At 34.9% G+C, this 26,815-nt stretch overlaps 1 protein-coding gene and 1 long non-coding RNA gene across 5 annotated transcripts in view; both read right to left on the bottom strand.

Annotated features, from left to right (window-relative positions):
- Positions 1-3,158: 3,158 nt before the first annotated feature.
- Positions 3,159-8,406, bottom strand: LOC128222443 (uncharacterized). Its single transcript, XR_008259141.1, has 4 exons — positions 8,207-8,406; positions 6,197-6,399; positions 4,784-4,990; positions 3,159-4,307 (listed from the first exon to the last, which is right to left on the bottom strand). It is a non-coding gene; the product is annotated as an uncharacterized LOC128222443 (long non-coding RNA).
- A 6,929-nt stretch (positions 8,407-15,335) lies between these two features.
- LOC128222199 (uncharacterized) overlaps positions 15,336-26,815 on the bottom strand; it is a 30,514-nt gene continuing 19,034 nt past the window's right edge. For all 4 annotated transcript variants that reach the window (XM_052931109.1, XM_052931111.1, XM_052931110.1 and 1 more), the window contains 5 exons: positions 24,854-26,815; positions 23,821-23,905; positions 22,940-23,139; positions 21,000-21,758; positions 15,336-20,295 (listed from right to left, as the gene is read on the bottom strand). The exon at positions 24,854-26,815 is cut by the window's right edge and continues 1,718 nt beyond it. In XM_052931109.1, the coding sequence (XP_052787069.1) occupies positions 19,426-20,295; positions 21,000-21,758; positions 22,940-23,139; positions 23,821-23,905; positions 24,854-26,815 (3,876 nt within the window). In that variant the 3' untranslated portion in view covers positions 15,336-19,425. The remainder of the gene's footprint in view (positions 20,296-20,999; positions 21,759-22,939; positions 23,140-23,820; positions 23,906-24,853) is intronic.

Raw genomic sequence — 26,815 nt, 5'->3', positions numbered from 1 at the left:
TTTGGTCCCAGGGGCAAAATTTCAACTGTTTTGCAAGACAGTCACCATGTGATGCTCCACATCAAATATCAAAGGTATGAACCTTGTGGTTTGAAACTAGAAGATTTTGAAAGTATTTCTTAAATCAGTATCTAGGAAACTTGTGACCCCAAAGGCAGTGCAAGGTTTGACCCCTTGAACAACCATGGTAGCAGACCACCAAATTAGGCCTTATTCAAAATAGCAAGTGTCTGAATAGCTGGTTCAGACAAAAAATGTTCAAACATTCCCAATTTAAGTACACCAAACCTGTGAACCCCGAGGGATGGCCAGTAATGACCCCAGGGTCATAATTTAAAACAATAGGCCCAAAAGGGCGTATGCTCTACTGGCATGGCTCTTGTGGTCATTTCCAATCGGAGCAGGTATTTATCAACAAAGTTGACCAAAACCAATTTAATCTTGACACCATACTCTTCCTAAACCTGAATAAGGCGACGCTTTCTTATCTTTATTTCCATGTAACACATTAAATTTCTTAAACGAAGAAAAACAACTTAGCTGTCCATTTCTTTACATTTATTTTTGTTCATTTAAATTTAAACGGTTTGGAATGTTTGGCGAGACTCCCCTTTCACATATATAAATATCTGGGCCAAATTGATCACAGCACAAATTATTTAAGCCCAAATGGCCATAGCGCAAAAACTAATTTGGGCCCACTTGACCCCAAATGAATTTTGAAAAAAAATGGTCCGAAAATATTGACCCGATTAAAGGCCAACTGGTCACCTGCCAAACTTTGGCGTCTTCCATGGCGACCTACCCCCAAAGCCTCGGGGTTGAAAATAAGCAATCAATTATTGCACTGCAATCACTTATTGCAGCAGTTAAACAATACAATTTAGTTCAGCTCAGCAAATATGCAAATCAGTATCAAATATCAATTACAAGTATTCATTCTTTAGCAAATGTAAGTGAATTCCGTCACGGAAAAGCAATGTTCGGAAAGCACTTTAAAATGGTGAATGATTAATTTGCTTAAGATTTGGATAGAAAGGTGCTGCCGAGCGCTAACCAATAGAAGTATGGCGTATTAAGTACAATAGGTATTGACGCGGTGTTTAACCCTTTGAACAAAAGCAAGGTATCATGATAATTTACACATTCTGCTTAGGAGACACAAAAAAACAGTTTTTCATATAGTCTATATGGGAGCCTCGCCGGACTTGGATTCTTCGGGGTATACGTCTGGCGACTTCTAATGGCCGTTGCGCACATTTAACTTTATGCACTGGTTCGCCAGCTTCCCCGGTTTTACGTCATTCAATAGAGCGATGGTAATGGCATAACTAAAATTTTCGAACAACACAACAGAAGAGAGCAACTATTTACATCGAAAATGATAATACAATGCGTTTCATGCTAATGTTTGTGTATAACGCGTACAGCTCGGCTGCCTTAAATATGCAGGGGGGTAGGTTTTTTTTTGAATGACGATGAAATTAATTCCATAACTTTAAGCACATCTTGTATTGACGATGGCTTGATTCGAAAGAAAGCTTTACCACAAAGGATTAATACTTATAAAGCGAGAATTTACTTGACCAATAGAAATTTAGAAGAGCAATAAACAACTCATGCGAATTGACCCTACGTTGACCTTCGGTTAATAACAACTAACATTCCATTTGTTGATGACCTCGGTTACTCGACATGAGTAACCGGAAGTATGGGTAAAAGGCAACTTACATGTAGTTCACGATTTGTGTTTGGGTTACCTGAAAACGTTGCACGTTCAACATCTGAGCCCAGAAAGTATTGTAAGCAGATTAGTTGCATGAACTATTTTAATATGTGCCAAGTAAAAGTCCTCTGACAAAAAAATGCTTTCAAAACTGTACTCATCGTGAAAATTTCTGTAGTTTTAAAAATTAAAAAAGTTGGTCAAAAGGTCAAAGTCAAGGGCATCCGAGGACAACATTGATCATTTTGAACAAACATTCACAAGCAATTGTGCTAAGATGGATGCACAAACACACAAAAAGATTTTCAAACCTTTCCCAATTTAAGTTTACCAAACCTGTGCACCCTGGGCGTGGCCAGTAATGACACCATGTGCATAACTTGAACAAACATTCACAACCAATTTCGTTAAGATGAATGAGCAAACTACACTTAGAGCTAAAAAATGGCCTTGGGGCTTTCAACAAGAACAAGGCAGAGTTATTCACAAAATCAACTGCAGAACCAAATCAAAGCGCTGAAAGCGCTGCAAGACTGTCGGTGACGTAACTGAAGCAAGCAAACACTACCGCAAAGTTCTTTCAAATGAAACGTGATCAAATGATTTCATACAAATGATGAACACTCTTTAAGGTAGATGAAGAAGGATAAATGTGATTATAATAAGCACAAATATATTGGGCCTACTTAATCATGTATTCAATGGCCTACAAGATTCTTAATTCAAATTTCCTAATTTTGAACCGCTTTAAATTAGTTAAATGCATATTCATAATGTTAAAATTGCTTCAATTTATGACGTCGCTTATAACAGTTTCAGTAAGCAATTACATTCCTTCATTTCATTAGGGTCTGTTGAAGCCAATGTCTTTAAAATGCAAATACAATACAAACTATACCCAAGATTCAAGGGACATAATAAAAATATAACTTTAAAATGATGCTCTTTCAAGCCTAAAAATGCCTCCCAGAATTTCTATCAACAGAGTCCACATATCTACAAAATTTGTGCTCCAGTTTCTTTGATATAAAAGTGAAAACAAATCTGCATGGTGCTGTGGCATCATACCATGAAAAAAACTAATATCTTTAAAATTTGTTTTCTAGTTTGTTTTTATTATAAAAGTGTTAATAAATCTGCATGGTGCTGAAGAAAAAAAACTAATGTCTTAAATTTCAAACCTGCAGCATTAATTAGCGCCATGTTGTCAAGAATATCTGGACAATTGAATGAAATATGCATGGACCGAAATGACAGCTGGTTTTTCATTGACAAAAGATGCCTTTGAGGCAGTTTTAAGATTATGCTATTCAAAGTATGAGGGTAGTTGGTACAGTTTTCACTCATATTCAGATGATGGCTGATATTTGCTGATAAACATGTATCCTTTTAGCAGCAGGGAATAAGTAAATGACATAGTTTTAATGACCGATATTGGAGATGTGACCTTGACCTCCAAATCCAAAGGGGTCATCTGCTGGTCACCCCAAACCTAAATTTCAAGTTTGAAGGCCATGGGTGCAGACTTTGTCGAGTTGTCACACAGGCAAGCTTTTTGCGTTCAATGGTCTGTGACAAATCAATAGGGCTCACTTACTGGTCAGGCCCAACCCCAAAGTCAAGTTGTTCAAGGGCCATGGGTGCAGGCTTTGTCCAGTCATTATTAGTACAACCTTTTAGCATTCAAGGTGACTGTGACCTTGACTTTTGACCCAATGGCCCCTTAAATCAATAGGATCTTCTAATAGTCAGACTTAGCCTCCATGTTGAGTTTGAGGGCCATAGGTGCAGGCATTGTCAACTTATCAGTCAGATGTATGGTTTGACACCTTCCTGTTCAAGGTCACTGTGACCTTTGACCATATTACCCCTAAAATCAAAAGGGGTCATCTACTGGTTAAACCAAACTTTCATGTCAAGTTTGACAATAGGTCTAGGAATTGTAGAGTTATCACCCGGAAAAGCTTTGGGTACTGTCAGACAGACGGACGTAGCGGCCAACATGTGCAAAGCAATATACTCCTCTTCTTTGAAAGGGGCATAATAAATTGAAATTGATTAAATATTTTTGTCTATTACGTTAATTAACTTACACTACATACAACAAGTACCATTTTGATATTTTCGAATGCTCATTTGGGCATGTACATGGGTTTTGATCTGACTATGAACATGAAACTACATAGTGATGTTCCCTCCTATCAATTCTAAATTTAAATAACCATGAGAAAAAAAGAATGTTTTCACTGCACCATGAATAAATATGTCAAACAACATCAATGTCAAGTTATTCAAGATTAATTTAACACTGTTCTTTTGATGATTTCCATGCATTCCTGACTGCAGGTTTTTCCCATTTTCCCACACAGTTATTTCATATTGGCCTTACAAGGTCAGATCTTGAGTTGGGTCTTCATTGCTGGACACTATCTTTATCTCCCCACACAGTTATTTCATATTGGCCTTACACAGTTATTTCATATTGGCCATACAAGGTCAGATCTTGAGTTGGGTCTTCATTGCTGGACACTATCTCTTTATCTCCACAGAAAACACACTGGTGCAAGTTTCACTGCAACAACTGCAAAAAAAGTTATATTATATTCTAACTGAACTCTGCATCAATATTCAATTATTTTTTATTGGATTTAGGAAATGTCTTTGTTTGAAAGGGTTCATATAAATTAATGATTTTTTTCAATTTAATGCATTATCATGCTGGACTCTTTGACATTGATGGTTAAAACAAAGAAGGCATATGATTTGTGTACAGATTAAACAGTATTAATTATAAATGTGTTCTTTAATTAATAGACAAGTGGCAACAATTTCCCCAGTTAAAAAAGCTTACATTTGTATATCTGCAGATTAATCATTTGCATTTCTTTTGCTTAGATCATTTAAGTCAAATGAGTTAGACATGATAATGCATTAAAATAAGAAATATATTTTTTGGCATCAATCTATAGTGTGTGCCTTCAATCTAGAAATAAATTTCTTCTCAACAGATGCTAAATTATAAAAAAAATATATAAACCAAGATTTTGATTATGACACCTGCATAGTTAGTGGTCTCCATAACTGCTCAGAAATGCTCCCTATGACAAACTAAGTGCTGGTGTATGGCTGGGTAATAGTGCTGCTCCAACCAATAGCGCAATTCTTCCTACAAGTGGACCAGCTCCTCAATATGGTTTCTGTCATGGCAGTGATAACAGTATGTAACATGCCCTTTTCTACTTTCCAGAGAATGAATCTTCCAATCTAAATTACAAATTTAAGAACAAATTTATACATATGCATGTGTAATGTTGTTAAAAACATACCATTTAGGTGCAACAAAACTATAAGATTTTAGGTGAAAATTGAGCCAAATCAAAACATTTAGTCATTTAAAGCTGCACTCTCACAGATTTACTCGTTACTGTTTTTACTTTTGTCTTTTTTGTCTTGGAATGACCTATTTTTTTGCTAAAATATCTGCAAACCAGTGATATAAGACTACTGACAAAATATTAGATTGCAGACTTCCATATTTCAGGTCGAAAACAAAGGTTTTATGGCTTAAAGCGTTACTAACGATTTAAGAAAAATGCATAAAACATTTTGAACTTAAATATAAACATTTTCTGACAAATTTATTGTCAGCAATCTTATATGAATGGTTAACATGCATTTTCACATAAACTGGCCCGTTCCAAGACAAAAAATAAATAAAGTAGTCAAAACATTCAATCTGTAAGAAAGCTGCACTCTCAGTCACAGATTAAAGGTTTTGACAACTTCTTTTACTTTTTGGCTTGGAATAAGCTAATGAAAAGCAGTATGAAAACTGATGAAATAAGACTGCTGACAAAAGATAAGATCATGTTTTTTATATTTACATTTGTAACTATTGGTTTTATGGTTAAATCTCATTATTAGTAAAGCGTTAGTAATGCTTTTAACTTAAAAGCATTACTAACGCTTTACTAATAATGAGATTTTTGGCACAGAACATCATCTTTTGACCGTATTAAAATAAGAAAACAGCGTTCCAATATTTTCAGTTGTCTTTTTTGACTGAATTAATATAAGAAAGCAGCGATCCCCTTTTTCCAGTTGTTTGTTATGTCCAGTGTTCAGAAATTCGCATAAAATAATTCATTACAAGACCAAGAAATAAAAAAAAGAGTTGGTAAAACAGACAATCTGTGAGAGTGCAGCTTAAACATATGATATGCATTATCAGACCTACTCACATCCTGGCTACACAACCAGTACATTCATCAGCTTTACTGATTCGAACCAGGCACATTTATATTGGTAGACTAGCATTTTACCATTCTGTGCTGGCCAGTAAAGTTCTCATTTGAATTAGAATTCAAAATGTATATACCTTTGTTCATTTTTTTTGCCAACTCTGTTTCAACTGAACTTTTTAAATGAATGAGAAGTTTCAAAAAATAATTACAATATCTCAGTAAATACCTGCATTTATGTGTTTCTTGTGCAATCTGTCAGCTTTGGTAAGCTCAGGTTTCATTTTGTCCACCTCAATACTTGTAATCTTCTAGTCTGATGTACTGCCATCCAATTTTTAAGTCAGGTCAGGCAGCCATTTCAGCTTTGTTCCAGTTGATTGTATCAGATGATGTTAACAATACTAGCCTTGTATCCAGGCACTTCTCAATCTGAAAGTTTACAAAAGAACATGGCCTGTAATATTTAATAAAAAAATCATAATTGTTTACTCCTGGATGATGGGTTCTAAAGTAAACCTTTGAGAAAAGATGCTACTGGTATGGTGCTTGAACCCACGACCATGTGAACACTTGCATGGAGATCTGTCAAACTGAGCTAACTGGGTAACTGATTTTTAGGCAGCTCCCAGCTTGGCTCTACAATTGACAAGTGCATTATACATTATAGAGACAATAAATCAAACACTTGAAGCACTAGTCCAAATAATAGTAACTTAACTGATCTTTTTACAAATTTTGAAATGGCATATCCTCCACATACAATTTTTTTGTACCAAAAGTGGGTAGCTATTCCGATTGGGATTCCAGGTCAGATAATTATATATATCTAAAATATGAGTTATGTACACAAAAAATAAAAGCTGACGAATTATTATGAGTTTGATGAGTGTTTTTCTTCATTTCATACTGTCAAAACATAATGATATAAACTGTTATACATGAAGATCACCTGCAAGGCTGCAGTGCATAGATTTACATACCCCGGTAGATGTAAAATGGTTTTGTTTAAATGCTTGTTTTGTGAAAAAAATCTTTGCACTTACATGGTAATAACTAAAATACGAATATAAACCTTTAATATCTATTTCAAACATATAATACTTATCTAACTACGATTTCAATATCTTTCAACCGCCACCCTGTTTTGCACAAACCCGATTAGACGTAAGGGATTGGAAGAATCCCATATAACACGTCTATTTTTTTAGACTATTGAAGCATATATGTTCTTTTTTGATGGTTGAGACGTTTCAGGTTAAACAACAATTAAAAATGCGAAATAATTTTAGTGAATAATCAACTCTGAATTGAAAGTAACATGAAGATGTTGTAGTGAAGGATTTGCCATATATATATATATATACATTTTTTTTTAATCGTAAAAAGAGTCCGTCAAAGTACAAATATTTAGACTAAGGGATGTAGATCAGCTAGATGTACCTTCTAGTCCAAATAATTGTACGTTGACAGATTTTTTTATGATTTTTGATACAGCAAATCCTTCACGTACAAATTGTTTTGTACGAAAAGTGGGTAGTTATTCCGATCGGGATTCCGGGTTAAAGCATATTGCATCTATAACATATCATAAAAACAAGAAATATTACCAGATAATGTTATTTTATAAAAATTCCGTAACCAAAAAGTAATATCAAGCAAATAATTATGAGTTTGATGGTTTTTTTCTTCATTTCATTCTGTCAAAACATAACAATATATACATGAAGGGCACCTGCAAGGCTGCAGTTCACAATTTTACAACAATCGGAACATTTCGGCCATCAATTGTAACAACTCGCCATCTTTGGTAAGCTTCGAGATAGTCAATCCCTATTGGATACTGGCTGAGGTGTTCAGATTGTTCGGCCAAGGCTGAGTTGTTACGATTGTATTATCTCGAAGCTTGTCGGAGGTGGCCGAATTATTACGATTGGGTCAAGTTGTTCCACTTGGCATAATTGTTGTCTGTGTCAGTCAACTTTCCTTTTAATGAAAAGGTGAATAATGTGTTTTAATGCATTAAATGCTTGTTTTTTGCAAAATAGCTTTGCACTTCCATGGTAAAATATGAATATAAATCTTTACTTTATTATCCATTTCAACCATAAAATATTTCACTTAATACAATTTCAATATTTTTCAAACACCCCCGATTTTTGCACAAAACCGTTTAGACGTTAGGGATTGGAAGAATCCCGTATAACACGTCTATTATTTCAGACTAATGTACATGTACCTTCGTGTCCGAAATCGATCACTTCCTGGCAGCTCATTTCTGGATTGTCTCCATCTAAATTTAACATTTTTAGACGCATACATTGATGCCATTTTTGCTTCGATTGATGTTAAAGCAATAGCACTAAATACAGGTAGGTTATTTTGTAGAAGAACGTGTTCGAAGTAACATTCAATTTCATTTCCGCATAATCGCCGCCATATTGTGTATGACTTTAAAAACTACACCCTATAGTTCAAAATAACAATAGGCATAACGTTGACACACTGTGATAGGTATAATCCAAATAATTTACTCAAACAAATACAATAGTTCGATTGCTGCTGAAAAAAATCATTTGAAACATAAAAGCTATTTCACAAAATATTACATGACATGAACTCTTTAACCGCGTATGATTTATTTCTTAATAGCTTTCATTCATAAAATAAGTTCTTTGCCGGGTCAGTCTTGAATGCCGGGATATGTGTGACGTCACACGGGGTGCAAACATGTGGTGTAGCTTACTATTGGATGTAGGGTAAAATGACTTCGTATGTAAATGCTATACTTTCATTATTTTGTTCAATAAAACTCACCAAATTGCAACGGTACAACTATACTAAGAGTAACACGCAATGTTTTTCATAAAAAAGGCAATAACGCGTTAAATACACATAAGCAGGTACTTGACGCCCCACATTCACGTAAGTAGTTCTGTTGCTACGCAGGTGGTGTGTATTAATATATTCATGTTCAATATGTCGTGTCAGGCGACTAGTCGCGTTTCTGAAATACCGCTCTCTAAAGACTGTCGGCTTGCAGCCGACAGTCTAAAAACTGGGCTAAAAATAGAATTCGCTCATGCAGACTTGGCTAAAATAGGTTAACTAAAAACAGCATTTCTTTAAAACATTTAAGGCCCATAATCTAGGCATGAATGGGCGGATATGGCTGGTTATCGAATGGAACCAAGCTCTATTTGACATCTAAATACTGTACAAGTTTCATCGAGATACAATCAAAACTGAAGACTGTATCGCGTTAACAAGAAATTGTTTACAGACGCACGGACTCACATACTACGTACACATTACCATCACATCACCTCTTTTGGCCTTTGGCCAGTAGAGCTAAAACATTCACAAGCAATTGTGCTTAGAGGGATGCGCAAACACTCCAAAAGATTTTCAAACATTTCCCAATTTAAATATACCAAACCTGTGAACCCACAAGCAATTGTTTACAGTCGAACTGACGCATGCACGGACGCACATATTACGTACACATTACCATCGCATAAGCTCTTCTTGCCTTTGGCTAGTAGGTCAAAAGGGTCAGGGCCAGCTTTTTCCCAATGGGTATAATTTCAACTGTTTTGCTAGACCGTCATCATATGATGCTCCACAACAAATATCAAAGGTATGAGCCGTGTGGTTTGAAACATGAAGATTTTAAAAATATTTCTTAAATACATATAAGTCTCTAGGAAACTTGTGACCCCCGGGGCAGTGACAGTTTTGACCACAGGGGCATAATTTAAACAACCATGGTAGCGGAACACTAAATTAGGCTTTATTAAAAAAGCAAGGGTCTACATAGCTGTGTTAGACAAAAAGATTTTCAAACATTTCCAAATTTAAGTATACCAAACCTGTTACCCAGGGGCATGGCCAAAAATGACCCCAGGGTCATAATTTGAACACACATTCACAAGCAATTGTGACTTTATATGTAAACTTGGCCAAAAATAAACTTCGCTCATATAGACTTGGCTAAAATTAGACTAAGCTAAAAATAAAATTTTCATATACTTTCAAGGCCCATAATCCAGGCATGCATGGGCTGATATGGCAATTGTTTACAGACGCACGGATACTTTTAAGGCTTTCGAAAGGAACCGAGCTCTAATGGATATATAAATACTGTACAAGTTTCATCGAGATACAATCAAAAATGAAGACTGTATCGTGTACACAAGCAGTTGTTTAAAGACGCAAATAGCATTTTATTTACTTTAAAGACCCATAATCTAGGCATGCATGGGTGGATCTGGCTGGTGTTCAAAGAGAACCAAGCTTAAATGGATATCTAAATACTGTACAAGTTTCATTGAGATCAAATTAAAACTGAAGACTGTATCATGTTCACAAGCAATTGTTTACAGACGCACGGACGTACACACTACGTACACATTACCATCGCATAAGCTCTTCTGGGCTTTGGCCAGTAAAGCTAAAAATGGCCGAGGAGCTCCGAATGATCCGCCATCTAATGCATGCTGCTTTATGACATTTCTCATCTTTGTTTGCAAGGGCATTTGCCTATGTGTACACCATTAAGTTACCTTCAATTAATTGCTTAGTGCCTACTTTAAATGGGGAGTGGCATATGACAAGTGTTTACTTTTAATTGACTACTGTATATTTAAAAATACACAACCTCAATTACTTCTAACTATTAAAATATTAATATACTGTTAAAATACCATAGAAAGCTAACTTAATTATACATCAATAGCAGTATGCATTTGCCAGTAAGCATCTAGATGAACACAACTCAACAATGGAATTAAAATGGTATAAAACCAATAATTATTGGTATCCTGCGACTACAAACCAATTTTTTGCTGTTACCCTTCTTATCCACAGGAAAGCACTCTTGTGACTTTTACAATGGAACCAGACAACAACTATATTGGAAACAAGAGGCCCAAAAGGGCCTAAGCTCTACTGGCATGGCTCTTGTGGTCATTTTCAATCCAGAGCATGTACGTTTGAGTAATAGGCAACAAATATATAGTTCACTTTTAGTGTTTGGGTTAGCTGAAAACGCTGCACGTTCAACATCTGAGGACAGGAAGTGTTGTAAGCAGATTAGTTGCATGAACTATTTTAATATGTGCCAAGTAAAGGTAATCTGAGAGTAAAACATATTTGCCTTCAAAACTGTACTCATCGTCAAATTTTCATTTCTGTAGCTTTAGAAATAAAGTCGGTCAAAGGTAAAAGCAAGGACATCCGAGGACAACATTAATGCTTGTTTGCAAAACTGTTCACATGGTCAAAATTTCATTACTGTAGCTTTAAAAATTAATAAGTTAGTCAAAAGGGGTGGGGCCAACTTTTGCCCAAGGGGCATTATTTCAAATATTTTCAATTGCATCATATGATACTCCACAACAAATATCAAAGGTATGGGCCTTGTGGTTTGAAACAAGAAGATTTTGAAAATATTTCTTAAATAAGTCTCTATGAAAATTGTGACACCCAGGGCAGTGCCAGTTTTGACCCAAGGGGCATAATTTGAACAACCATGGTAGTGGACCACTAAATAAAGCCTTGTTCAAAATAGCAAGGATTTGCATAGTGGTTTCAGACAAAAAGGTTTTTAACATATCCCAATTTAAGGGGGGGGGGGGTCCGTCCCTTACAAAGAAAAGAGAACTCTTCGCTGGGCCTCCGCCAACGTTGCCTAGGTCTTTTGCATTTGCCGAGGTCGTTTGCATTTGCCGCACTGGTCCCTTGCAAGACAATCTCCGTGTGTGTGTGGGGGGGGGGGAGTAATGACCCCCAGGGCATAATTTGAACAAACCTTCACAAGCAATTGTGACTTTACATGTTAACTTGTCTAAGTTTCATCGAGATACAATCAAAACTGAAGACTGTTTCGTGTTCACAAGCTAGTGTTTACACTATAGCATTTTTTATACTATCAAGGGCCATGATCTAGGCATGCATGGGCAGATCTGGCTGGTTTTCGAAAGGAACCGAGCTCTAATGGATATCTAAATACTGTACACGTTTCATCGAGATACAATCAAAACTGAAGACTGTTTCGTGTTCACAAGCTAGTGTTTACACAATAGCATTTTTTATACTATCAAGGGCCCTAATCTAGGCATGCATGGGCGGATCTGGCTGGTTTTCGAAAGGAACCGAGCTCTAATGGATATCTAGATACTGTACAAGTTTCATCGAGATACAATCAAAAATGAAGACTGTATCGTGTTCACAACCAATTGTTTACACAATAGCTTTTTTTTATACTATCAAGGGCCATAATCTAGGCATGCATGGGCGGGTATGGCTGGTTTTCGAAAGGAACCGAGCTCTAATAGATATCTAGATACTGTACAAGTTTCATCGAGATACAATCAAAAATGAAGACTGTATCGTGTTCACAAGCAATTGTTTACAGACGCACGGATGCACATACTACGTACACATTACCATCGCATAAGCTCTTCTGGCCTTTGGCCAGTAGAGCTAAAAAACTACCTACATGGATTTGCCATTTGCCCTTTTCACCCTGTCCCTCTTCAGCTCCACACTGTACTTTTTAAGACCTGGCAAAAACTATGCATGTGTACTGAGAAATTGTACCTCTTGTGGGCGATAATCAGTCGTATTATTAACTGAAGCTCTGGGCGGGATTGAACCTAAATACGCTTTGATCCTGAGCATGATATAGCTAAACCATTTGGCCATTGCCAATGATCATTGGTGGTCAACATTATATTTTGTCCAATGAGAAGGCAGTATTTCTCCACAATACACTTATTTGAGTAAATCAGCAGTCAGCTGTTAATGATTTTTATTGGGAGAAATGTTGGATACTAACAGTGGCTGGCCCAGTAAGTTGGTAGTGTAAAAAATAGAATGTAGACCACTGAAAAAAAAACTTAAAAGACAGATAGTATGTACACAAAATAAATGGTGATGCAACAATCTTCAAGTGTTCTTAAAGGTTGGTTATAAAATATATAAGAGAGATCACATTTTGGTCTTTACATTTTATTATTGTGTCATTACTCATTTAGTTTTGTTGCAAAACATTTAGATGATAATTATATAATAGTTCACAACACTGGCTATTTTCAAACATTTTAATGTATATTACATAGAAACAAAATCATGTATATATTTTCACAAAGCACAATTAAGTGAATACACTAATTGCTAACTGTCATGTTGTAAGTTAAGGGATACATTTTATCTATGTTTTTAATAATTGTAAGCAAATAATCAGTTATCTTTCAATGGAAAATAGCCAATTTGAAATAGTAACTTATATACTAATTACATAGCAATAATTATACCCAACAATAAGGATTTACTTTCTTGTATTTAAATACGCCAAATTTAGAATATTCTTTGTATATTAAACTACTGATAAATTTGGGAACTATTTCAAATTATGCCAGGTTAAAGATTCATTCAAAAACAAAGTCAATTTTAAACATAATTGTTCAATAATTATTGTATTCAAAATCAATCAATGTCAAAACAGGGGAATAAATAACTTCTTTTGAGCATTAAAAATAGAAAAAAGTCAGTAAATATGGTGTAATTCACTAAATAAAAATGCAATTTGCTTTTTTCCAAACAAATTATTTCAGTACCGGTAATGTAATGAAAAGAAAATACAAAATTTAAGAGAACTTTCCCAACAGAAACAAGAAACATAATAATTGTTATCCTTAAGACAATAAATAAACAACTAAATGATTAAACACTTAAAAGAACCAGATTTAAAACAAAATAAAGAATCAAAAATGAAAATCCTGAGTGAACCTGAATACGCTAGATGTGACATGACTAAGACATAGGAAAATAAAACAAACAGAAGATCTAGGGCAAAAGTACAAACATTTGTAGACATACATGTTGTAGTAGACATAAGATAATGAAACAAACAGAAGATCTTGAGTAGAGTACAAATGTTTGTAGACTTAAGATGATAAAAACATCAGAAGATCTAGGGGAAAAGTACAAACGTTTGTAGACGTAAAATAATAAAAACATCGGAAGTTCTAGGGGAAAAGTAGAAATGTTTGTAGTCATAAGATAAAAGAACAAACAGAAGATCTAAAGAAAAAGTACAAACGTTTGTCGACATAAGATGTTAAGAAAATCAGATTTAGAGAAAAGTACAAACGTTTGTCGACATAAGATGTTAAGACAATCAGATCTAGAGAAAAAGTACAAACGTTTGTCGACATAAGATGTTAAGACAATCAGATCTTGAGAAAAAGTACAAATGTTTGTCGACATAAGATGTTAAGACAATCAGATCTAGAGAAAAGTACAAATGTTTGTCGACATAAGATGTTAAGACAATCAGATCTAGAGAAAAGTACAAAAGTTTGTTGACATAAGATGTTAAGACAATCAGATCTAGAGAAAAGTACAAACGTTTGTCGACATATTAAGATGTTAAGACAATCAGATCTAGAGAAAAGTACAAAAGTTTGTTGACATCAGATAAAAAAACAAACAGAAGATCTAGGGAAAAAGGTACAAACATTTGTAAAATGATATCAAATTAAAACACAACCTAAAACATGACAACAGATCTGTTTGCATTAAAGTAAAAAACGTCTAGAAATTCTATAAAAAGTCTGTAAAATACAATGTTAAAGGTTTCATGGCACTGTGTAAAGGTAAGCGTTACAAACATTATGTTAACGAACATTATGTGATTTTAGTTTTTATTACAGATCAATACTTCACCTTGTTGTGAGAAGACAATAAAAGCCATTGGAATGCACTGCACTTATTATCTTCTTGCACCAAGGTGGCGATTTATATCTTAATAACCTTGAACAAGAGCACAGCAGAGCAAGCATGAATGCTCGTCTGTTATCTATGAGAAACTGTTTCATACTTTTGCATGAATTTATAATTATTTTTTTAATGATATTTGCTTTCCTTTTAAATAAGTGTGTCAGTCCTTTATCTTTTCTTCAGGTACCTCCGAAAATAATGTAAATGGTTTTATATTTATCAACAATCATATTCCTATTCGTAAAAAAAAATGTATTGGTAAAAAAACTTTTTTATTTTTAAAAATCTAGTTATTTTATCATAATTATCATTTTCATACTCAAAAAGTGTAGTTTCCACTTGAGCAGTTCCCACTTATGTATCTACTCTGCATAATTGATTTTAGGTGAGTTGTGGTACAAATAATTACATGAAGTCATGATTTTAACTCTTTTATCACCCTTAGCTGGAATTGTTTCTTAAATGTTCCCTTAAAGCTGCACTCTCACAGATTGAACGTTTTGACAACTTTTTTATTTTTTATCTTGGAACGAGCCAATTTTTGCGATTTTGCATGGAAACCAGTTATATAAGACTGCTGACAAAAAAAAGATCGCAGATTTTAATATTTGAGTAAAAATTTTGATGTTTAATGCATTTTTCTTAAACCGTTAGTAGCGATTTAAGCCATAAAACATTAATTTTCGAACGAAAATATGAAAAACCTATGATCTGATTTGTTGTCGGCAATCTTATATCATTGATTTGAAGATGTTAACGCCAAAATTTGCTCTTTCAAAGACAAACAAAAAAAGTTTTAAAAATGGTATATCTGTTAGAGTGCAGCTTTAAAAATGATAATAAAACTTCTTGCTGGTATGAATAATCAAGCAATCTTGTACAATAATCTACACCGTTCAATATTACAAAATAATGTAAATGAGTGTTAAAACATTCAGTCTATAAATAGTATATACACATGACAGGCATTATTATGCTAAAAGCACACAAAGTACATACAAAGCACATCGCACATAGCATACTATTATACATTATGAAGGTAGCCATTAGCCACATTTTTTTTATAAATATACAAAAACAATTAACATTATAACTCAACTATCTTTCAACAGATTTAAAAAAACTTAAAAGTATCAAAGCCCAAACTTCTCAAATAATCTCAAGTCCATCATAACAGGATTAAGCTTAGCTCACTTTTTTTCATTTCAATGTTTACATTGTGTTATTTTCTTTTTCTTTTAGAGAGTTTTAAACGATTTTATTTATTAGACACTGTCACAAAGAACTATTTTTTTTATTTCTAAAATCAAGTATAAGTAATTTGGTGAAATGAAATCAGGGCTGGTATTCAATATAAAAACTAAAATTAATTTAAGGGTCATGCATCATTGACTTCATTCACTCTATTGGTCAGTTATAAATAGCATGTAATCTGATTAGCTACATCATTCTAAGCTCCAATTATGACCAATATTGAATACCAGCCAAGATCTGAAAGCATGTTTGTATTAAGATTTTTCAAGGAATTTGGACCTGAATGTCCAAATCAAATAGTCAGAACTGGAATGAAAGTATTCTTATATTTAACTTAACAAAAACTAGTTACATTTTGATACAGAATAAAACACAAAAATCACAATTGAAACTTTTTTTCAAAAATATCATCAACTACAACAATACAAACTTATCCACTATTTTTGATACATAGCAAACATATTAACAATGAATTTTCAACACTGGAATGGAAAGTTATTTTTTTAAATAAATATTCATAGCACAAACCATTCTTTTTTGAATTTCTTCGTTATGGTTCAACAAAATGAAACATACAAAAAAACAGACATCATAAAATTTTCTTTCTTACATTTTTAATGATTTTATTCAAAATACGTTTGACATGGTTTTAATTGATCATTGAAAATGTCATCAAGGACTTATTTCAATGAATCTCCAGTAACATAAAAAACATAACTTTTTTTTGAAAATAAGGACACATATCCTGTTTTTAAATTTTATGATTTCTAAACATGACAAACTTAAGGAAATTACTTAAATTGTTTTATTAATACATGTACCTGCCTATGTTTATTTAAGTACAAAGTTGAAAGACAATACCTGAACGTACCGAAGACCACAATTAAGCCTCAAGTTACATTAAATCTTAACGCGTTGACAACAAAGTTCTCGTCAAATGCAATATTTACATGACATTCATTTGATTGAAGTCTCATAAAATACAATATAGGAAGACTGTAAGAACATTGTCAGCTTACAGTGGCACACAGGCAGACTATTTCAGTGGGTGGCTTGATAAGTCAGGAACTATAGTTTGTGGACTAGGTGATGAAGCAACATTATTAAAACGACAATCTCATGGTGAGAACGCCGATTATCATCAGCTTTTATTTATATTTAGTACAAAAAGGGTCATTACTCAATATCTATTAAAGCAAGAGTTATAAGCCTTGCAATTCATATGTGCCTTAAGAAGCTGGCAAGATGTGTACCCTGTTTCATTTGAATATCTTGAATGCTTTTTAAGTTATAGCCAAGGTTTAAGTTTTACCACGACGATGATGCAGTGGATGACACAAAGGCTAATATAATAGCACAAGTTTTTTTTCTTTAAAATAAGACAAGCTAAAAAGCAAGAAAAAAAATACAAATGTCAATTAATTTTTCGCATATATTCCAACTGGGCCTTGTAATTATTGAGTCAGGGCATTCTTTGCAACTAAATTTGGCTTTGCCAAACCAATGTTTTTCTGAGAACAGCCTTAGTAACAAAAATATAAAAGCAATGTGAATGAGTTTTATACATGAAAATAAACCAACAACAACGCAGCCAACAAAAACAATAAATATTGCACAGAGTTTATCGTTGAAATCACAAAATTTGGTTTTGAACATAAACAGCAAAAGCATTGTCGATAATATAAAGGTGTAAGTTTACTTATGTGTATATATCACTGTTACATTCTACACACAATATGTGTAAGTTTACATGTACATGTGTATATCAATGCCACATTCTAAACACAATATATAACATACATACTAAGTATGTACACTACACTTTCGGTAAAAATATTAACAACTCGAATGAAAATTGTGTACGCATCAGAACTTTGTCCACACAGATAGTAATAATATTAACAGACAAATAGAACAGGTTTTAGCTCAACAGATATAGAAGGGTGCTGCATCCCAGGGCTTTCATTAAAGGAAATTTGGAAGTACATAACTCCCTAGAAATTGGCTTAAACTTCTAAAATTGATTCCTTGGAAGTACAAAATTTCCTATACTTTTTTAAAAAACTTCTAAAAGTTGAAGGCTTGGAAGTTCAAAATATCAAAACCTGGTCTCATTTTCAATTCCGTTTTAAAGTAAAATGAATTATTTTAATATAAATCTGTAATTGGCATAATAGTTGAAAAATAGTGGAACAAATTGTAGTGTTTGAAAAACTAAAACTTCCAATATTGATGGTAAGGAAGTTCATAAATTCAGTTTCAAATTATTAATGGAAGCCCTGTAGAGCACCCTGCAATTCTTGGCAGTACCCTTCGGCCCTGATTGTGACCAGCATGTGCACCCTTCTGTCTTTTTAAAACTGAATGCTTTAGAAAATAAAATAATTCCTTAATTTTGTATACATGTATGATTATAAACCCATACAAACTTAATATATCTGGCAGTTAAAACATACTTCAATTAAACACATATCAAACATTTTTTTGTCAAATTTATTACATTAAAGTTCTTAACAGCCCAATACAAGGTGTCCATTTCACCCTTACAACCCTGTCCCTTTTCTGCAGCACCCTGACCCTTTTTAAAACCTTACTAAAACCCTGTCAGAAAACTGGTATTATCTGTGTGAAAACTTATCATCTTACAAGTCCTTTTACATATAAGGTGTTCCAACTCTTTAAACATACAACATTAAGAGTCAACGTATAGATAGTACATTACGAGTTCACAGTTCATGCAATATTATAACATGGAAAAAGGCGTTATGAATTCATGGCCTACAATGTAAGTAAGGAGCAGTCTCGATGGATCAACCTATAATCGATATTACACCGACACCCAACCCGATATTAATATTCAAAACTGTAAAATCAATTCCAGAGAAATTTACTTATTTCTAGTCACATGATTACCCTGGACAAAAAATACACCATAACTTAGATCCAATAAACAAAGTAGGTAATTATGGTACCGGTATTCGAGGGTGGTGTAAATCTTATTTAGTGTCTGATCAATGAATTGAATTGTATGAGTTCCAATCCATCCACAGGTTTTTGCATGAATTTTCAATGCAGGTTCAGGCAATGGTATTTTAATATGAATATGCCCAATAGCAATACCTACATGTAGAAAAAGATCTTCATTGAAGAACAATGTACTTTTTTGCATCTAATGGAAGCAATGAATTCATTGAGGCATGAGGTTAAGACTAGAAACTCTTATTATTAACATGCCGCAAAACAGGATTTTTGGCACAAAGTCAATAATTCATCCCCAAAAAGCTGTTGTTTATTTATATGTTTTGTTATACTAAAAATAAAGATTTTCTGACTTTGGTGCCAAAAATCCTCTAATGCGACACAAATTCAGGTAGAAACTTCAGTTCTTTGCAGACAGACCCAGTTGTGGGCCTTATTCTAATTTGCAGTTTCTGTGGCAGCAGCATGGCACCGTATACATTCCAACAAGCTACCCGCACTCGCTTTCAACAAAAACTTCATACGGTAAAAATCCCGAATGTTACATCGAGAGCCCTTCTGAACACGTTTTGCGAAATCATGAATCAATGCAGCACGCTCTTTTTCTAACCACATGGATAACTTTGGTTCAATATTGCTTTGTTGATCATTGTCATATTCTGGATTATTTTCACCGGGACCCCAAAGTATAAATTCAATGTAGCTCCGTACTACTGGCAAGCATTCTAACACACCCGCTTCCAGTAAATCTGTCATTTTCTGAATTCCTGTGTACGTATAAAATGCGGAATCGTCAAGTACCGCTGACGCATCACATTTCGCGCACATATCTTGTAGGAATTTTTCTAAAAATAGACAAACACGATCGATTCTTTGGTCCTCGGGTGAGCGAACTTGTGGCAAAAATGAGACAGTTTCGCCTAGACAATATGGATTTGATATCAAATACAAATCATGAAAATCACACTCGGAAATTGGATGTCCTTCTTCAAGACAATGTGACATTGCGCTTAACAATTGGAGAACAAAAAATAACACTTTTCGCAGAAAGTCTTTTTGATTCTCGCAAACTGTTTCCAACGAGCCCATATGGTAATTCAAGCTCTCAGTAATGTCAAAAATTCCTACTGCAATGTAACATTTGGCCATGTTCGCGAGTGTCTGGCTTGCGCCTGTTTCCAATATTTGACTAGTTTTGATAAACTCCTCTGTAAGATAGGAGAATGGAACATGGTCTGTGAATATGCACGTAGGTTTAAGAAGACTTGGGTGATTGGCTGCAGTAATCTCAGGCCTGGAGTGAAGAAGCTGAAATGGACCAATCAAATCACGGGTTACAAAATAATTCATGTACTATGGACATAGCATATAAATATCAATTGCTATGAAGTTTTTATCCATCCATGTAAAAGTAATGCTGAATTGATGAACCCAGTTCATCGAAAGTGATTAAAAAAATTTTACCCAAGTATATTTTGACTATAAAATCAATAAAATAATTATGGAACTTTTTGTTATGATGTCTTACGTGCCATTGCCTGTATAAAACTACCTTGTCAATCATCATTACTTTTCTGTAATGTCTCATGTGATAATTTTAAATACTACTCCTGTGCAGTTTAAAAATAGATTTCTTGCTTTCTCAGAGTCAAGCGCCTGGGCATAATAGGTGCTTATAAAATATTATTGAAAATCCATGTTAATAGACACAAAAATCTAAAAATAGGAATTTAAATACACTTGAAACAGTCATAATAATTAGGAAACAAGTAATCGCTTCTTAGTTGAAATGCAGCCGAAACCGGTGTAAACAATATCTGTTTGGTATGATAAAATAGATATCAGATGCCATGGAGGGTGATAGTTTATCATGTTAAACCTCATAACATTAATGTCAATTTTTGATAATTCCCCGTTTTCATTAACATTCTCGAGTTAACATTAAATGCTATCACCCTCCTTAGCATCAGATAATTATATTATAACACTGTTATAAACAAAAAAAAACTAACCATAACTTGACAAGTTGACATGGTGGTCCTCATTTTTGCATTATAAATAATGCTTCGGTCTGACGTATGAATTGGTTTTCCATAGATATCAAAGTCGTGCCATTTAAGCGGTCCGAAGGATCCCAGTTGTATATTTTCTTTCATGAAACATTTCTCATGCTGTGTGTAAATTTCCCGAATCGTCCCTAAATTCATGCTCGTAATTTGACCCAACATATCACGTAATTGTTCTTCATTCAAAAACACTGTCGCACCCGGTCGATTCATCGCAACATATTGCTCAAATCCCGATCCAATTGGTCTTGGCCGCCGTCTTGGAATCGGTCTTGGTCGAGATAAACTGTTGCTCGCAGATGACAGTTCCGATTCTGAAGAAAATGAGTCTTTCTTTTTCAAGGAAGTCGGTAGTTGAGTAATATTTATAGCTTGTGACTGATCATTCACACCATAAACATGTCCATGTTGGTTTTCTTCTTGTTTGTTATCACTCATGTTTGATTCAATTTTGCCATAACCATTTGTTATTTCTTCATAAATAGGTTGGTTAGCCAACAAGTCTCTCCTTTCTGGTGAAATATCAGCCTGTGCATTTTGAATACCATCAGGTTTGTCATGAGCCATTTCATTGGTTGATGTAGTCTTGTGATCCTTGTCAGCCATATTGGTTGCTATGCTACCTAGACTGGTCACTGTTTCTGCCACAGAGAGGCTGACTGGTTCCTGGTGTAACTGGTTTGCGCGGACTGGTTCTAAGTAGCCCTGTGAATGTACAAATCAGCATGTTACAAGGCACAAATTCATGAGTAAACATATATAGTATTTCATACATTATGCTTAGTCCATCTATATCTGTAATAAATGCATTCCATTAAACCTCACTCCTTTTGTTTCCTATCCATTAACAAAGCAATCTTCAGTGGGCAACCATTTTCTCTGTTACCCCTCTCTGTAACCCACAAGCACACAGTAACCCGATGATGTCATAGTATGACGTGATAATAGTTCACCTTTAAACGTTTGTCTATACCATTCAGGTGCTTTGTTTATATTTTGTTATCAGACAACAATGACTTTGTTAAAAAAAAATCACAAAAGAAAGTAATAATGTAAGTTTTGTCCAGTATAAAAAATTAATATTTCCCCTCTTGAGGGGACCAGTGCATCTTGTCAACCCTCGGCAAACACTGGCAACCTCAGGTGAAGCCACTGTCGAAAGTGTTGCCTCGGGTTAACATGACACACTGTTTCCCTCAAGGGAGGCAATATTTATATACATTGTAATATCACCATTTCTTATGAAATCACTAGAGGTGTATTAAATATAATTCATAGACATTTTCGGAGTTCCTGCAATAAGGTGACGAAAATAATTAAAGAATGTTTATATCCTCAAAACATGGTCACTGCTAAAGGCAAGGCAATGGTTACTATACAGGATGTTTATAATCTTATAACAAAGCCTTTAACAGGCATTTTCCCCTACTGCTTAAGTTTCATTCCTCTAACAAGGAGTCAGAAAAAGAGGAGCTGGAAAAACCCTGTCCTTATTGCAGAAAATGTTCAATAAATCAGAATGCCGCAGAGCGAACACCTGAAACGCTTGACAATTGTTGCTTTAAGTCCAACAAGGGTCATAACTCAAACATTTGTAAAAGCCAGAGTTATGGGCCTTTTTAAACATGTCTGATTAATACTGGTAATAAAAATGATTTACTGCCAATATTAAAGTATCTTTCAGATTTCATATATGGCCAGGGCGCCATGTACCCAGTAATTATCATTCCCGGCAAAATATGAAATAAAGTTCATCTCAAAGCCCCTAAGGGGGCGTAACTCCAATTCATTATACGGTTGAACTTGGTGAATAACAATTACACTGTAACAAAGTTTCATGGAAATTGGATCAAGTTACTTTGTCATATATATAACCTCATTTTTACCTCACTCCCCGTCATTGAAGGGGGCCTCAGACCAATCACATGTACATTCTCTACCACATGATCATACAGGTTTTTCTTATCCATAACTGGTGGTGTTGGGGCCTCATTTTTAATGAACTCGTAGAGATTTTCCACCGAATCCCGCGGCGATAACTCGCATTTCTCGCCAGCTGAGGTTGATCCAGAGGACGTTGAACCCCCTACAACAAAAACAATTGTTCTTAAAACATTTTTTATTAGATATCAAATCATTATTATGTGTATTGGATCAGACTAGAAAAAAGGTGGGATAAGTCACATTTCTCGCTAGCTGTGGATGTTGATCCCAAATTGTGGACTGCTTTTTCAAATTGTCCTAATTTTATAGCACAATTTTTTTAAACAAGTCCGTTTTTTAATACAAGCCTAGAGCACACTATTTTTGTAAGGGTATAATTTGTGCAAGATTTGTTCTGAGACTTTTAAAGGAAATTCTTTTCATATAATCAAGATAATCTTAATGTAATAAGTTACACTCAATAAGATGCTGAAAACTGTCACAATTTCAAATTTTCTTTTATAAATTGTGGCATTTAACCATAAAACTATGTATATATAATTATTGGACTAAACTTGACAAATCTCTGGGGCACACACATATTTTTGGAATGGTCAACAAATCAGGTGAAACAGGTCAGTCTTTCTACTGAGGTGGAACAAGGATACCTGGGTTCCAAGTATTTTAATACCCTATAAAGCAATGCACTACTTTGATATACCGTAAGTCTACAGAACTACATGTAGTTAACACTGGCAATGACACTGGCTATAATACAATTTTGACCTTTTTTTTCAAAGAAAGAAGGGCTAAGTATTGACTCATGTTGACACTGTATATATACCTGACAGGAATGGGTTGTCATCTCCTCCGATTGTTATTGTGTTACGACGGTTCACCACCTTGTTGGAAGACATATCTGTGATGAGCTGAAATGTATGGAAATATTGTAAAAGCCTCTCCTTTATATAAGCATCTTTTTTTATGATTTAGGACTAAAAAACATATTGTCTCAGAATCAGCTGATTTTGGTACCAATGCCTTTAAAGTGACTCTCTCATGTTTTTGGACAAACAATAAGTTTTACAGGTAATGCATCTGAAAACACTTAGTTTATCATTATTTTACTTTATGATATCGAAATTGATCAACAAAATACAGTTATAGCATAAAAATGTGTTTTAGTTTTAGTGCCGTTCAAGCCCACGCCGATACAGTCAAGAAATAAATAGAAAACTGCTGGCTAGTCCACACGGCCACCAGGACTTCAACAAAAAAGGTGTATATGTTGACCTATTTATGATACATTGATAACATCACGTGATAATGTCAATCAACCAATTACACAACATCACAGCCGTAATTAATATTCAATTACGTTAAAAACACAGTTACGCTAATGAAAATTGTGTTCTTCAAAGGGTTCCAGCTTTAGGTATTTTTGTTTTAGCACTCCTTCTGATTTGCCACACTTTATTTCGTATTAAAAAAATTGCATTTTACAAACCATGAGCGAGTCACTTAAATTCCGTCATATAAGAGAAATCACAATAGAGCAGATCTCAATTCTTTTGAAAACTGCTTTTGTAACGCTTTTAGCCATAACACATCAATTTTCGAACATAAATATGGAACAGTGCAATCTGATATTTTGTCAGCAGTCTTGTATCACTGGTTTCCCCGGCATTTAATGCAAAAAATTGTCCAAGACAAAAAAAAAAGTTGCAGTTGTGAGAGTGTAGCTTGAAGCTGATAAATGATTGAACAAGTTTATTGAATATCGGCCAAGTGCCGTATGACATAAATGATGCAAATATTACATGTCTAACATTTAGGTCAAAGACTATAAACAAAATCATCGTACATTAATCACTTACCACAGGCCCAGAGATATCTTTGACATCGATTCTCTTAAGGTGGTGGTCACCCAAGACAGCCGATTCCGTTATCGATTTTGTCCGCTTGATCGATGAAGTACCAGACTGCTTATTCTTATTTCGATTCAACTTGCCCAGGAAACTCTTACGACTATTTCCCGCTTGTTTTGGAAGTTCAATTTTTTCCAAATGAATTGGAACTTCTTCCGATTGAATAGATGCATTTGATTGTGCCTGTTGATCGTTATCCGCTGTTGCTGTTGTTGTTACTGACAATGGTTGTATTGGAGGTGGTGGTGGCGATTGAGTTGGATGCATTGCATGAGATCTTGGACTGATTTCAGCATTTGATGAAGTAATTTTTAAATCATCCTTGGATGAGCTTCGACTACGCTGTACTTCCTTAGGCGAAGAACTCCTTGGTAAATCCTTATCCTTGGTCAAAAGTTTGTTCGCTTCTGTAGGAAGCGATTTTGATTTTTCAGGAACCGAAGTCTTTTGCTTATCATTAGGAAGTGATTTTGATTTTTCAAGACTGTTGTGTTTAGAAACAATAGGTGGAGCTGGAGGGGCGCTCATTTTTCTTACCTCTGGCGCATTCCCTCCATGTTGTTCTTTACTTAACTTTTGTTCCAGCTCTTTAGCAAAAGAAAGACCTTTGGCTTGTGGTTCATGTTTAGATTCAACCTGACTAGCTGGTAGGCTCTGAATACTGATTTCTGAGGCATTTGAGGCCAGGGAAGCATTGGAGCCAGTTAAAATATTTGGCATTGAGGCCCTTCCAGGGGCTATTGGTGCAACAATTCTTTTGGGAGATTTTGCTCTTTTTCTTAGAACCTTAGGATCAGCAGGCCTGTCTGGCTTTTTATTCCCTTCATTCAATTTTCCAGAATCTTCCACAGAACTTGTGCTTGGTAGCTTCTCCTTATGACTTCCTGTGACAGTGGAGCTATTTATAGCACTAGCTGTGCTATTTATAGTAACAGGAGGGGTATTCCTGTCAGAATTGTCCAATGATTTTGCAGTCGTTGAAACGGGGCGAGGTTTCATTGCAACAGGTGGTTTGGGCGGAGGTACATTTGGGATATCCCTAGGTTTCCCTTCAGGGTGGTCCCTCGTTCTAGGACGGGATCTTGGGGCCCCACCCTCAGAATTCCCCCTTGCCCTTGGCTTAGGGGCCCCTGTAGCATCAGTTAACTCCCTTGGTGGATTTTGAGGCAAAGGTGGGGCCTCTTTTCCCTTTGGACTAGTAGGTTTGGATGGATCTTTTTCCTCAGTCCTTGGTATTGCAACCGGTACTGTTAAACTCTTTGAAGGAGTTGAATTTGTGCTTGAAACAGTGCTTGAAACATTGCTACTTTTCTGACTAGAATTTTTATCTGATTTTTCAGTTTTTACATTGTCTTTAGCTTTCACTCTGACCTCCGGGTTAGGTGACTGCTTTTGACTAGAACCTGCATCTATTTGAGCTTGGATTGGTTTTGGGCTCACTGGCCTTACTGGTACTACCTTGGCTTTCATTTGTGGTGAATCTCTCTTATTGTCTTTCACACTGTCTCCACTACCATTCTTTTCTGATTCATAACTAGCAGTGTCAACCTCTGTATAGGGATCAGACATTGTCAATATATTTGTAGTCAATGTATCAGTACTTGCGGTCAAATCACTGTCAGAATCCTTTCTCCCACCAAATATCCTACTGAAGAAACCACCAATTCCACCACCAGTCTTCTTATTCCCTTTGTCCTTCTCACTAGCTTTCCCCTTACTATCAAAGTCTGAACTATTACCAGAACTAGTGCTACCCATATCTGACTTAGAACCCCCTTGTGCCTTGGTAAAAGCTTTTTCTTGTGCTTCAAGTGGAGTGGTACCAATAGTCTTACCTAAAGGTACCATCTTAAATGTTGGTTCTTTACTCTGAGCAGCTCTAAGTTCAGCCTGCTTCTCAGGGGTGCTTGT

Source organism: Mya arenaria, chromosome 16 (assembly GCF_026914265.1).
Source record: "Mya arenaria isolate MELC-2E11 chromosome 16, ASM2691426v1".
Classification (NCBI taxonomy): Eukaryota; Metazoa; Mollusca; class Bivalvia; order Myida; family Myidae; genus Mya; species Mya arenaria.
The sequence above is the reverse complement of the archived record's forward strand: the minus strand, read 5'-3'. Positions and strand labels throughout refer to the sequence as shown.